This window comes from Puma concolor, chromosome B2, assembly GCF_028749965.1.
Source record: "Puma concolor isolate L17-30 chromosome B2, mPumCon1.1.hap2, whole genome shotgun sequence".
Classification (NCBI taxonomy): Eukaryota; Metazoa; Chordata; class Mammalia; order Carnivora; family Felidae; genus Puma; species Puma concolor.
In genome coordinates, this window is record NC_141671.1 from 130,076,294 (window position 1) to 130,091,641 (window position 15,348).

Genomic DNA, 15,348 nt, shown 5'->3' on the forward strand with positions numbered 1-15,348 from the left:
CATTTCTTGGTATTTGCCTCCAGGAGCTCTTGAATGTATCACAAGAAGGTGTAGTAGCACAATATGATTTGTAGTCCTCAAAATCCAAGAACTACCTGAATGTGAATGTTGTGTCTCTCCATAGGGTGGAGCACTGTAGCACTATCACAGATTTCCAGAACATATTTATAGACTATAAGAGTAAATCACAGATGGTATATGTATACACCAATGGTAACAACAACTACCACAGAACTGTTCATAGCTCCCATCAATGGGAAAGGTATTAGGGTCATGGTGTCACAAAGGTTTTTAGCTTTAGCCTTTCTCTAATTTTATTAACTTTTTAAAAAGAAAGGGTATTTTTTTTTTTTTTGTATATATAAAAATGACTAAAACAGTTCTCCCTGTTAGCCTGAGCTCAAGATACATTTCCCAGTATTCTATCCCATATTATATATTTTATCAGTATCACTTAACTGGCACTTGGATGAGTGCTCTTGTGTAAGTAGTTGTTTTTCTGAGTGCCTTAACTTGCCAATTAAATTACAGGCCTTTTGTCAGCTTAGGACCTGGTCTTTTTTTTTTTTTTTTTAATCATAATGTCAAAAAAGAAGGTCTTGGTAAAAAATACTGCTATTATCATTATGAATTTCTTGCATTCTTTGCATAATATTTGTGTGTTCTTTATTTTTGTAAATAAGATCTATAGTAAATCAAAGTTTTATTTCTAAATTCACTCAAATTTTAAATTATTTATTAGAACACATATTTTAAACATTCAGTAATAGAGGGGCGCCTGGGTGGTTCAGCCAGGTAAACGTCCGACTTCAATTCAGGTCATGATCTCGCGGTTGCAGTTCGTGAGTTCTAGTCCCACCACATTGGGCTCTGTGCTGACAGCTCATAGCCTGGAGCCTGCTTCAGATTCTGTGTCTCCCTCTCTCTCTCTCCCTCCCCCACTCGTGCTCTGTCTCTGTTGTGTCTCTCAAAAACAAATAAAAACATTTAAAATATTTAAACATTTAGTAATAGAAAGGAACATTAAAAAAAGATTGTTCAAACCATCTTATTTTCCTTTGTAGGTCGTTTATATGCAATGCAAACTGGAATGAAGATTGATAGTAAAACTCCAGAATGTCGTAAATTTTTATCAAAGCTAATGGATCAGTTAGAAGCTGTAAGTTAAACACTGATCGTTGATTTTCTGATTAATGTTTTAAGTGGCATTTTATTGCATTTGTGTATGTGTATTTTGCCATTTTAGTTCTTCCCCTTGACAGCAATCCACAAAGTTTTTACAGCTGGGAAAAAATTAGACGCAATTTTTTTTTGTTTGTTTACATCTTACTGCTAAGGGAGTTAGTTGTAAGCATAAAGTAGTTTTCAGTGTCTTTGCATTTACCACTATATCCTGTTATTATAGATGTTATAGATGGCCTTTGAGTCATTTTTCACAGGTGACAGACCCTTTCTAACCTTACTTCATGCAGTCACATGGATGATTGATTTGAGAATTCTTAGATAGCTCTTATAAAAATGAAACGGGCTATTTATTTAGTGAAAGGGACATTGAAGAAAATGGTATCAGTTGCCTGTAGTCTCTTTGTCTTACTTTCGGTACCAGGACACAAGATACTTTTCTGGTCCAGGCATTCTTCCCTGCTAGCAGAAATGTGGTAGGTGACTAATGTATGAGTCACCTTCTTGAACCATGATATAATTTCACAGGTTATATAGAGGCATCGATCCAGGGAAAATTGAATGGGTTTGAAGTACAGGAAGGCAGGGGCAGCCATAGTAATCCCTCTTAGTAATCAGGGCTCCACCCTGTGCCTCCTCTCCCAGCCGTCCTGGTTTCTCTTTTAACAATGTCAGGGTCTACTCGTCATTAATTCATCTCTTCAGAGGCTGTTATATTAATAGCTGCAACTTTTTATTTACTTATTTAATTATGTGCTCCTGCTCAGGAGAATTATAAATCTAAATATTTATTTGACTAGTTGCATTATTTATTTAAAGACACAAAATTTAGATATATTAAAAATCAAAACATTTATAATAGTCAGCCCAGAGCTTTTATAAATGTTGAAAGTTATCCAGATCAAAGCCTTATTAGATTAAACAGCCATGGGCAGTAGGGTTATAACTTGATATGGGTATCTGGCCTTCTGACCCGGAATCCCTGTCATCGCAACTTTTAACCACTGATGGTGAACCTAGTGGCACCACTGATGGAAACCCAGCTGCCCTTGAAGGCTGTCTGTCCTACTTCTAACATGGGTTCTGTAAGTACAGGAAAAATTTGAGTACTCTTTTTTTGGAAGGTGGGGTTAGGAGAGGAGAAATATGTTCCACACATAACAATATATTTTTAAAATCCTGTCACTAATAAACTATATAGCATATATGTCTTTATTAGTTTCACAGTATAAAAATAATAACTAAAATAATAGCTTACGGATAAGACAGAACTCAGAATAGTTCTTTATAGTAAGTGAAGTGTAAAATCACATTTATAAAGGGACTCGGCAGGAGTGTATTATTATCTAAATTGCACAGCAGGTAGAATAAGCATATTGCATGGTGAGAGCCCATCGGCCTGTGCGGTAATGTTGAGTGTATGTGCTGCCGAAGTGACCACTGAGCTGTAATGTTTAGATTGCAGTTAGTAAACTGAATGTATGATGCTTTTGCTGCCGATATTTCACGTTGAAGATGAGATGAAATGACATACTCCTGCTAAATTTTTCTAGAACTAAATCTAGAATTGAAGCATATCATAGTATGGATACAGTAAACTAGTGTTAGATGTGGGTTTTTTCTGTTTTTGATCAGGATAAGCATAGGGAAAACATTCTTAAATTCCAACATTGTATCTCTTCTGGAACTTAAATTATTCTGTTGTAATTTTAAGGATACTTATTTTCCTGATTTTGTGAAAAATCCTGAAGCCTTTTTTAAATTTGATTTTTTACGTCATGGTGTCTTTGAGAAAAACCATTTTTAAACAGTAGTGTGGTACTCAGATTTAATATTTCAGAAAGTCATTTCATTCCAGTAGAACAGTCTGGGTAAGATGTAGGAACTTAATTTGTTGTGTTTAAAATATTTTAAATTATTGGGACACCTGAGTGGCTCAGTCGGTTAAGCATCTGAATCTTGATTTCAGCTCAGGTCACGATCTCACCATTGTAAGATCGACTCTACACTGACAGTGCAGAGGCTGCTTGGGATTCTCTCCCCCTCTCTCTGCCCCTCCCCCACTCACTTTCTCCCCCTTCCTCTCTCTCTCTCTCTCTTTCAAAATAAATAAATAAATTTTAAGACATTTTAAATTATTGTATGTGTGGGAAAGGGATGTACTGACTGAAAATTTACAGTTGCGAGTTGTGTTTTAACTTTGAGGTATTAGGCTAAATTTTAAAAACTTCTGTAATCCTAGTCTCAGTTTGTGATCTTATACTGTAGAAATAGATCTTTTTTTTTTTTTTCACAGTATCCTCTGAGTGATACTATTTTAGGATATAATGATTTCCCTAATCTCATTTTTTATATTTGATAGAAGAAATTGAAATGGGAATAAATTAAAATTTTAAATTGTGATTAGGAATTCCTAATCATAAGAATTTCCCAATTCTGTTTTTAGGATACCTGATAGTATATTGACTATTATCTTGAAATATTGTCTGATGCTTTACATAGATAGTTGGATGTGTTATCTTTTTATTCTTGCTTATTTTGATTTTTAGAGCTAAATTATCCTTTCAGGTTATTATAAATATGTTTCTTCAAAATTTTGTAAACATTGGATTTTCTAAAAACCTTGGGCTGAGGGAGAGCAATTTTATTGAGATTTCATTGATAGATCTACTGAAATGGGTGTAATTTTTAAAATATAAAATGATTATTAGGATTATAGGATTATTTGTACTTAAGTAGACTTCTTGTGAGTCCAAATCTTAAGCTTTGTACCTGATTTAATTTTAGCTTAAGAAACAGTTGGGTGATAATGAAGCTATTACTCAAGAAATAGTTGGTTCTGCCCACTTGGAGAATTATGCTTTGAAAATGTTTTTGTATGCAGATAACGAAGATCGTGCTGGACGATTTCACAAGTAAGTAAGGCAGAAAAATTAAATTAAACTTAAAAATTGAAATTACTGTGTAACTGGAATTATCCAGTCTTCCACTGAATGCTTTCAGACCTCTTGATTAATGATTTAGATTTTTTTTTAATTACTTGCAGAATCTCAGAATGATTTTGAGTTACAAGAGCAATCCTGCCTTTTTAGAGAAAATTGCTGAAAGAAGAATACCAACGGCAGATTTATTTTTTCAGTGAATACTCTGCAAATAGCCATTATTTAACATTTGGTAAAATCTAAGAGTTGATTTTAGCCAACAAGAGCCTGTTTCAGTGAAACTGATTTTTTTTAATTACCACAACCTGCCAAGTGAAATGATTTGTCATTATTTTAATAATAACGCAAAGAAATGAACGTAGCTTGATACAGATTTGGATAATACTATAATTGCATTTTTTAATGAAAAGTAGACTATAAAACTTTGCTGTAGTATATTTACTTATGGGTGTTGTTACTTTCCCCCAATACAGATTATAAAAGGAGCTTTGTTGTGGTCTTGAAATCTGATTTTATTTAAAACATTAATTTTTGACTGCTTTTATAAAACACTAGAATTTTTTTTCTTACAGTTACCTGACTAATTCTGCAGCTTAATGGTTTTCATTTAACTCAACCAGCTCTCTCTTCTTGTTTAGAAACATGATCAAGTCTTTCTATACTGCAAGTCTTTTAATAGATGTCATAACAGTGTTTGGAGAACTCACTGATGAAGTGAGTATGCATTCTTTATTGTTTTATTAGCTAAAGATCGGTATTGTCACGCTTTTTTGGTTTTGTTATTGCCTTGCTTAGTTACAGCAGCATGCCTATCAGAAATGCAGTGTAAGCAAAAAATGTTCCACTAGCTACATTTGTAAAAGTAAGAAGATGAAACATTTCTTAATAATATATTTTATTTTTAATAGTATATGTTCTTTACATCTAGTGTGTATTTTACAATTTGGCAAAAGTATAGCTAATGTATTGGGTATCACAGGTTTAGGGTTTGATTTTATTAAGTGTTTAAATATTATTAATCCTGTATACTAGTAAATTTCTACACTGTTATTTCATCAATATACTGGGGGCAGAGACTTTTAGGACCTTCTTCCTATTTCATTTCTAGTCAGAAATATTATGATTTGTCTCATTGTAAAGTACCCATAGAACTTGATATTTTCTGAGATGCTTCATATCCATTTTATCATGTTGTTTCTCATAACCTCTAAGGTAAGTAGAGCATATATTCATTTTATACATGAGCAAATTGAGGCTAAGTGATGAAGTTATTGCTGTGAGTTCAGTGTTGTTTTCACTGTAGCAGACATTACCATTGGCGTGGAAATTGTGCTTTTTGAGAGGGGAGATATTAATCTAGAGACAGAAAAAAAAAAAAACAGCTACAAATGAGACTGATAAAGCCATGTTATATTAGTGATTTGGAATTTATAAAGAACATTGCTTTCTGTGATGTGAGTTTTTTCCAAATGATAAGCAGCTCATAGTATAAAGTTCAAAACAAAATGAAATATTATTTATGAGATGTTTGCACTTTCATAAAACAGAATAGAAAAACTGTGTAAAACATTATGTTTAAAAAATTTTTTTAATGTGTGTTTATTTTTGAGAGAGAGAAACAGAGAGTGAGCAGGGGAGGGACAGAGACAGAAGGAGACACAGGATCCAAAGAACACTCCAGGCTCTGAGGTGTGAGCACGCAGCTGGATGCAGGCTCCGACTCACTGACCGTGAGATCATGACCTGAGCCGAATCGGAGGCTCAACTGACTGAGCCACCCAGGCACCCCACCATTATTTATGTTTATATGTAAAATTAAGTTAAGCTCTGGGCTTGATGATTGTAAGCTAGGTTTTTGCATTGGCAGAGATATACAGGACGTTTCAAGGTTCTGCCCAGTAAGGAACAGTTTTTTATTATGTGCAACTGTACTGTCTCTTTTATTTCAAAACATCAAGCATCCCTGGCCTTGCCCACATAGCATTTCCCAATCATTCAGATAACCAGAAGCCACCCCCAGATATTTCCAAAACAATGCCTAGGGTATGGGGCAATGCCCATTGTAAGTCAATGTTTTTGAGTTTCCTTGAGACAAAGTAGTATAAGAGAAAACAGACTTGGAGTGTGAAACCTGAAATGCTTCTCAGTGGGTATCCCTTCTTTGTATTCCGAGGTCCCTATAGATCCACTCTGTTTTAGCTCCCTTTCCCATCTTTTATTGCTGATCTGATGTTCTTTCTGTTTTTCCGGTGTGCAGCACCATACTACATACTTGAGGATACAGAAGTGGTTTAAACATGATGGTGGAATAGTCACGTTTAAAGCTTTAGATAGTTCAGTATGGTTTTGGAGAGTACCAGGTGGGTGAAGGAGAATAATGAGGCTTCAGATTAGACAAGTAAGTCATAGGACAGATCAGAAGGAAGATAGAAGGCCTGGAATCTTCAGTTAGTGGGTTTTTTGAATTAAGAACTATACTCGGGTATGCTTTGTATGCTAGGAATCTGTAGAATGGACTAGCAGGAGGAAGAACTGCAAGTCATTTGATGAAAGAACTGTTAATAATTATTGTGGAACTTTGTACAAGGTAGGTTTTTTATTTGAGGAAAAACGATATGTTCAGACAGATTATAAAACTTGAGATGCAGGTATGACATCCACAAATAAATCAACACAAGACTCTTAGAAATAAAGACAAGATGGAGCGCCTGGGTGGTTCAGTTGGTTGAGCATCCAACTTCGGCCCAGGTCATGATCTTGCAGGTGGTGAGTTCAAGCCCCGCGTTGGGCTCTGTGCTGACAGCTCAGAGCCTGGAGCCTGCTTCAGATTCTGTGTCTCCCTCTCTCTGCCCCTCCCCTGCTCGTGCTCTGTCTCTCTCTGTTTCTCAAAAAATAAAACGTTAAAAAAAAAAAAAAAAGGAATAAAGACAAGAAATCTGCAAAAATAGAGGTGACAGTTCAAGTTAGATTATACAAACACTAGGGGAAGAAGATAGTTTGAAAGAGTAGATGTTCAAGTAAACATCCTAGTAAACACCTATTGAAAATGCAAGAGAAAGATGTGAATTAAGAAATACAGAAGTGAAGAAAGTCAAGATATGAGAGAAGATCATGATAAGGCAGAAAAGCAGATCGAATTTGCCCAAGACTTCCAAAAGGACTGGCCTGGCTTCTCCCTCTTCTACTTACTTAGGGAAGCTGCTTTTGTTGCCATTTCAGAAGAAAGACCACAGTCCTTTGAACTTTTAAATGCCAACTGTGAGGATCCCCAATAGTAGATAAAGTAATAATACAGGGGAAAAGAACAAAATGTCCAGAAGTCCTAAGTGAGTAATGCAGGTTTTTTTTTTTTTTTAACTTAAAAGATACATGGATACTTGCACATATAATTAGCATGAGCTTCATCTGCATTTCAGAAGAAAAATCTAGGTTTACATTTAGGTATCCCTAACAGAGAACAGCTTCCTTAGTTATTTGAATATAGTAACTAGGGCAGGGACTCTGAATATTTGGGTAAATGGGAGGGCTTCAAAAGGAGTTAGGGGAGATTGTTTAGAGACTGAAGATACTGAAGAATATATGTAGCAACAGAGTAAAGAGACACTTTCCCAAAATGTTGACGCTCTTTTCTTTCCCTGTCTCACCACCCAACCTGCTACCTAAGTTCTTCTGCCTTGCATTGGTACTAGACTCAAATAGCATCTGTGTTGGTGGTTAAAGGATCCAGGTAGCTGGAGGGGTCCAAGATGGTACAGAGAAAAGAAGTTAGGCATTCTAAGGCCAGCCTGAAAAGAAAGTGTTGTTAGTTATTTGATTGGGGTGAGGTTTATTCTTTCACCTTCACCATGTAAGTTATGCATATTGATTGATTGATTAAAAGCAATCTTGTTTTTTAAGTTTATTTATTTAGAGAGACAGAGAGAAAGTGCCAGCGGGAGAGGGACAGAGAGAGAGAATCCCAAACAGGCTCCACACTGTCAGTGCAGGGCCCGAATCCACATACTATGAGATCATGACCTGATCCAAAGTCAAGTCGGATGCTTAACTGACTGAGTCACCCAGGTGCCCAGTTGTGCACATTTAAATTGGGAAATGTGTGTACACACAATTTATGTGTAATTATATTTTCGCTGACTTACATATGTTATAACATGCCAAGTTTGTACATCCATTGAAAGTTGTGCATATCAAAATCAAATTGCTTGACACACAGTGCTGACATTTCTCATATTCATTATCATACAGTGCTCTTATATGACTTGTGAACTGATTTTTGACCATGAACTAAATACAGAGAGTCGGCCAACAAGGAAAGTAAAATAAGGGTGAGACTGTCCATCTGCCATTAACATAATGCCTAGGCCTACCAGTTTATCGGCATACTTGCAGATTCTCTTTTCTCTTACTTTTAATGTTGGATTTTTGTTTCATCATGTTCCATGTCTGCTAATGGCATCTTCATCATTATTACTGAGATTTAGATTTTTCCAAATGATGGTTTGAAATGTCAGATAATTGTAGGTAAAGCTCCACTGAGTGGAATAGGGAGCAATCCACTCTGGCTGTGACTTTACCAGCTGTCACCAGTACAGATGAGCAGGATGGTGATTAGCATCAACCCTCTCCCCTACGTCTTCGTGGGTGTCCTAAGAAAATCTGAGGCTTGTACTTATTTACTTGTGATGTAAGCCCAGTATGCCTAAAACAAGACACTGACTCCTATAACATTTCTTATTTCAAAATAACTGTTAAAAAGATGAGCTGTTTTAGGAGTGCCTGAGTGGTTCAGTCAGTTAAGCATCACGATTTCAGCTCAGGTCATGATCTCGCAGGCTGTGAGTTCGAGCCCCACATCGGACTCTGTGCTGACAGCTCAGCACCTGGAGCCGGCTTCAGATTCTGTATCTCCCTCTTTGTCTGCCCCTCCCCCACTCACGCCCTGTCTCTGTCCCTCTCAAAAACTCAATAAGACATTTAAAAAATTAAAAAAAACAAAACTATTTCAAAAGCTATGGGTATCAACTGGCTACTTGAAGCATTTAGCAGTTTTAACTCCCTCCTTTCCACTTGCACTTAGTTTCATCCACTTGAAAAACACTAGCAGGAAACAAGTGGGAAAAGAATGAGTTTAAGGATTTCAGATACGCAGATTTTTTTTTTTTTTTAATATATACTCCTGTAGGTATAGTTCAGGATTCTATAACTTATTTGTTCATGTATAAGGTGAATGCAGTGCTGCATTTAACTAGATATATGCCAAAGCTTTTTAACAAATCTGCAGCTTTCCTCAGAAATACTTGTTTTCCTTGCTTTTCAAAGAACGCTGTTTTAAGAAATGCTAAAATCTATACCAACACAGTGGGGAGGAGAAAAGCATTATAATTGTCTCATACTTTTTATTTTGTATTTTTAAATTATCTTTTAACTTTATCATCTTTACAAACAAGGGAATGGTGGTTTTTAAATTAATGTTTTTTAAAGTTCTTAAAATGTTGTTTTGTTTGTTTTTGGTTTTTTTTTTTTTTTTTTTTTTTTTTTGCTATCAGCCCTGAAAATTTACTTTAAAAGTAAAGAGATAGTGGTTGTCAAACGCAAGCCCCACTCAACTCCAAGCCAAGAAGTCATTTTACCTCTTTGGACTTGGTTTTTCTTCTGTAAACTGGGAGGCCAGCTCCACCAGTCTATGAGTATATGTGCCATGTGTGGGAGAGGTGCTGGGAAAAGGAGAATGAAAAACAGATGAAAAAGCAGACAAAAATAAGGAGAAAAGCAAAGCAAAAATAGTTTTAGGTTAGAAGCTACAAAAGGAGGGGTGAAAAGCTAACTTACATCGTTACATAAATGAAAGTGGGAAGTAGACCCACTGAAAATATCACAAAGTACAAATTTCTAGTAAGAGGAAGGGAGAGGAAAGGGACCATTATCCGAGTGTTGTAACACAGAGAGTGGGCAAGCTGAACACCACCTGGGGCCTTCTGTATGACATTTGTATGTGAAAATTTTGAGTCTTCTATAATGTATTGCCTTGCAGGGGGGACTTTGTCTCATTCTACTCTTACATCTTCTTTGGCATTAAGTGTAAATTTCCACCCTGAGGAAAATCTCAGAGTAAAAAACAGAGGCTTTTTTGTACCATTAACATAACAGTGATTAGTTGGTACTTCAGATGTTGCTATAGTTTAGCTTTTCATTTTTCTGTCTATAGATGGAGATAAGGTTCAGACTTGTTTACACAGAACTTCTTTCCTAACTCTTCTAAAATGTAATAGATTTCATTTACTCACAGCATTTTTCTTGGTCTGTTCCCTGAGAATTTTCATTTTAAATTCAGGTCATAGTTGCACAAAAGTAAAGTCTGTATCTTCTTTAGTTTTTGACTTTTTTTTTTTTTTTAATATTTTATCTGCCACCATTCTGTATCTTAACTCTGCTATCTCTGTTTTAGTTGTACCTGTTTAACTCTTTTAACTGTGCCTTCTATAATTCCATCTCCGTATTTAAATTTGTTGTTAAAATAAACTTCTGGCATTTCTGTAGCTACGTGGAAATCAGTGTCCCAGTTTTAGCAATACAATCACCAGAATATATATTAAAATTGTTAATTTTGTATTTTAAAGCAAGGGATGTTTAAAACATAAATACTTTATTTTCCTTCTATGGTATCTTGTGCAGTCTGTTCATGACCAGTATTGTTGATAGACTTCTATTGTATTTTAGATTTGTTTCACTTCTTGCAGTGTTGAGGAGCAGACAGCATTTTGCCCTTTTTCCTTCATGGTCTTTGGTTTAGGTTTAATACTGCAGTTTAGGAAGAAAATAAAAATCACAGGTAAAAGGTAAAAATACTATTCTTATCTATTGAGTTTCTGCTAATTTGGGGGGGACTCAAATGAATATGGCATGTTTTCTTGCCCTCACGGAGCTTGTGTTCTAATTTGAAAAGAGAAGCAAACTAATTATGAGGATATATGGTGTAGTAATGATAAAGTACAGGGAAGAGATTCCACTCCCGCCACTTGCCTGGCACTGTGCTTACACAATTTAGATTAACCTTATTTCACCTTTTACGACTCTGAATTACAGTAAGAACACCAGTCAGAAAAATATAAGTACTTTGTCCCCAGATGCTGTGGCCCGGAACAGTATTCTCAAACTCTGATGAACAGCCAGCCTTTTTTTTTTTTTTTTTTTTTTTACTTTGTACTTTCCATTATGTTGCAGACTGATAGTTTCGTAAAATACAAGTAATAATTGAATTACTAGAAAGGTGAAATTTAAAAAAGATGTGTAAGGGGCACCTGAATGGCTCAGTCAGTTGAGCATCGGGCTCTTGATTTTGACTCAGGTCATGATCCCAGGATCCTGGGCTTGAGCCCCACATTGGGCTCCACGCTGAGCAGAGCACGGTGCCTGCTTGAGATTCTCTTTTTCTCTCCTTCTGCCCTTCTCCCCCAGTCACAAGCTCTCTCTCTCTCTAAAATAAAAATTAAAAACAAAAAAATTTTTAAAAAGACATATAAAGTACAAGCCTAATTTGTTATAAGTTTCCTAAATACTCCGAATTTCTGTACTATCTTGTCACAAACTGGTAAACAGTTTGCACACCCGTACTGGGTGTCTTTTGATTGGCACTGATTATTGGCTTCTCTTGAAGCCCCCAGAGAATCCTGTTTATATCCTGATCTGACTCTCCCTGCTCAGAAAACAGAGCTTTGCAACCTTACCGCAGTGATTATATATATGAATAGCAGGCTGGGAAGGAGATAATCTGTCTAAAGTATCCATTTGCACTAGAAGGTTCTAAATTAAGCAACATCTTATTGCTAACCTAGAAACCATGGTGGATCAGGAGTAATTTATCTAATTACAAAAGCATGTGTTCAGTACATACACCATACCTTAGGTTTTTATACTTTTACTGTATGTACACTGAAGGTCCCAGCAATTATAATAACAAACAAAAATATGAGGGTAGTATCTCTTACTAGAGTAGGAATTCCATATATTTTGTATTTGTTTCTGTGTAATAATTGCCAAGAAGTGTGTGCACCTCATATTCATTTAATTGTGAATGAATGGAGTATGTCTGCATGTAGTGTTAGTACAATGTGACTAAGAATGCTACAGGCATTGGCTTTAGAATTCCATACGCACTTCATCACTGTGTTACTTTGGTAAGTTATTTGATTTATATAAGCCTGTTCCTATGTTTGTAAGGTGAAGAAAATTATAATAGTTATTCTTTCAAGTTTTTCTAGACTTCAAATGAAAAACTGCATGTAAAGCCTTTAGCAAAGTGCCTAGCATATAGTAGATGCTTAAAAAACATCAGTTTTTGCTTTCACCCCTTGATGGATAATGTACTGTACTATATTTATAAAGGGCATCAGCAAATACATGGCAGTTTTAATGCAAACTATCCTAAATTGCTCAATCTTATGTATTTACTTAAGATGAATTTATGCCTTATTATACAGAAATACTTATTATACAGAAATAAGTAGGCATTATATATCATTACCACTATGTTTGGAGACCTATCATGTGCAGTTGGAGTCCCAAGAAAGAGAGTAGAAAGAAAATATAGAAGAAAAAATATTTATAGAAATAAATGACCATAGATGTTCTAAAATGAATCCAACAAAGTCAGTGAACCCTAAGTAAAATAAATACAAAGAAAACCATACCTGAGAACATTTTGGTCAAACCAGTGAAGTTCAGTGATGGAAGGGAAAATCTTGAGAGAGTGATCTTGGGAAATAATACATTGTACAAGGGATAATGTGCTTTGAAGGTAACAGTGCTTTGAAGGATAGTTGACTTCTCATTTTTTGAAAAAGTAGTGGCAAAAAGATAATGAAATTCACATATTTAAAGCACTGAAAGGAAAAAGGAAAAAAAAGCAAGGAAAAAAACCCTGTCAGTGTAGAATTCTGATTAGAGCAAAGCTATCCTTCAAAAAATGAAGGTAAAATAAAGGACATTTTCAGGCAGGTTAACTCACTGCTAGCAAATCTGCTCTAAAGAACTAAAGAACAGCAGAAAGAAAGTTTCTTTGGCCTGAAGGAAAATGATACCAGATGGCAGCTTGGATTTCCAGGAAGGAATGAAGTACACTGGACATAATATGTAAATAAATATATTTAAAAGACTATATATTTTTTCTCTTCCTTCATTTCTTTAAAAGATCTATGCCTATTTAAGTAAAAAATTATTATAACTATATATACATATTTGGTAAACCCAAAAGAAGGCAGATAAAGGGAAGAGAGGAAAGTAAAAACAGGTGGGAGTAATATAAGACAATTTAGCAAATTTTAGGCCTAAATATGGCTATATCAATACATACTGTAAATGTAAATGGACTAACACTCTAAAAGTAGAGACTGTCAAACTATATAAAAAAGCAAGCTATAATTTTATACTGTTTACAAGAGACACTTTTTAAGTACAGAAACATATTTTGAAAATGAAAGGACAGAAAAAATACTGAATGCCAATACTAAATAAACAAAATTCCTGGTGAAATATTAATATTAGACAAAGCAAACTTTAAGAAGATGTGTTAGTAGAGGTAAAATGGGATGTTTTATAACAATAAAGGGTTCAGTTTATCAACAAGGTATTATAGTTATAGATGTGTACATACTAAGTTGTAATCTACATAAAACAAACATTAATAGAAATAAAAATATAGAAAAATTCATAATCACAGTTTCAGATATTAACACCCCCAGTTATCATTAGAATGAGTAGTTTAAAAACAGTAAAATTAATAAAGACTGGCCAAATATTGGTTAGAATGTAGAAAAAATATGAGCTTTCATACATTGCTTGGTGAAAATGATAAATGTTATAACCACTTTGGGAAAAGATTTGGCATAATTTTATGAAGTTAAATATACACCCACCCTTTTACCCAGCAATTCCTCCTTGGTATTTATCCAAGAGAAATGAAAACTTATGTCCAGAAAAAGACTTGTTCAAGAGAGCTCATAGGAACTTTATTCATAATAGCCCAAAGCTGGAAAGATCCCAGATGCCTACCAACCTATGAATTGATCTCAGCTGTTACCAAGATGCAAAAAGGTACTGCCGATATACCCTGCAACACGGATGGATCTTAAAAAGATTATGCTGAGCAAAAGAAGACTCAAAAGAATGCAAACTGTGATTCCTTTCATATAAAGTAGTACAATATACAAATTTATTCTAGTGAAAAAGTTAGAGTTTGTGTCTGTGTATGTGTGTGCAAGGGCAAATTGATCTGGAAAGAGATATAAAGGAAACTTCTGGGGAACTAGAAGTATTCTATTTTGATAGGAGTATGTTTTATATAGGTATATCTATTTGTCAAAACTCATATACAAGATTTATGCATCTCAAGGTGTATCACTATTACTGCAAAAAAAAGTTAAATATTGAACTATTATTTATAGGTTTGGTTTTTCTTAATGGTATTAGGTTGGCAATTCCAAAATTGCTTATTCTGTAATCTAGGATGGAGCATAGGAGTAGAAATACATTGAGAGAGCCAGTTTTCTTACTTCTGGGGAAAGAAGTTACAATAGGATGAGAGAAGACCAGATTGTGTTATGCTGTTGGGTTGGAATTGGAGATGTCCATATTATTTGTGCTTATTAAATATATTAGATAAATAGAGCAAAATGGATGCATGTAGTATAGTAATTGTGTAGTAGTATAGGTAGTATATATACTATAAATGTATGTATAATATATGTATTTGTGTATATACACATATCATAGATACATAGATGTGTGTATGCATGCCATAAAATATAGTTCTTATAAGGGACCTAGAAGCAATGATGCACCAATAGCAATGAGAGTACCCCAGTGTCTGATTTGGGGTTCTAAATACTGTTCATCTATAAAAGGAACCAGGACTCTTATAGAAAGGCTGAATCTAGGACTGGGTCAGGGAAGACACTAGATGAAGCTGGTCCTTTGTCTTGTGCTAGAAAATAAAATGTTTATATAATCTTGGAAACATGTCAAAAGGATCCAGAAACCAACTGGAAAGGGTTTCCACTGTCCATGCTGGGGACAATTTGAGAATCAAAATGAGAATGATATTAGTGATAACTCAATGAATAAAATAATAATCAATGGGTCTGTACTGAAACATACAATGAAATACATGAATGAATGAATGAATGAATGAATGAATGATGGAAAAACAGAAGGCCTTTTACAGTAGAAT

At 34.8% G+C, this 15,348-nt stretch overlaps 1 protein-coding gene and 1 long non-coding RNA gene across 2 annotated transcripts in view; one reads left to right on the forward strand and one right to left on the reverse strand.

Annotated features, from left to right (window-relative positions):
- Positions 1-15,348, forward strand: part of VTA1 (vesicle trafficking 1) — a 69,553-nt gene that overhangs the window by 21,153 nt on the left and 33,052 nt on the right. The window contains exons 2-4 of the mRNA XM_025925694.2: positions 1,065-1,159; positions 3,970-4,097; positions 4,763-4,838. Of these exons, the coding sequence (XP_025781479.1) occupies positions 1,065-1,159; positions 3,970-4,097; positions 4,763-4,838 (299 nt within the window). The remainder of the gene's footprint in view (positions 1-1,064; positions 1,160-3,969; positions 4,098-4,762; positions 4,839-15,348) is intronic.
- The window catches only part of LOC147581256 (uncharacterized), a 28,676-nt gene continuing 22,917 nt past the window's right edge, over positions 9,590-15,348 (reverse strand). The window contains exon 4 of the long non-coding RNA XR_015251584.1: positions 9,590-9,838. This is a non-coding gene — a long non-coding RNA (uncharacterized LOC147581256). The remainder of the gene's footprint in view (positions 9,839-15,348) is intronic.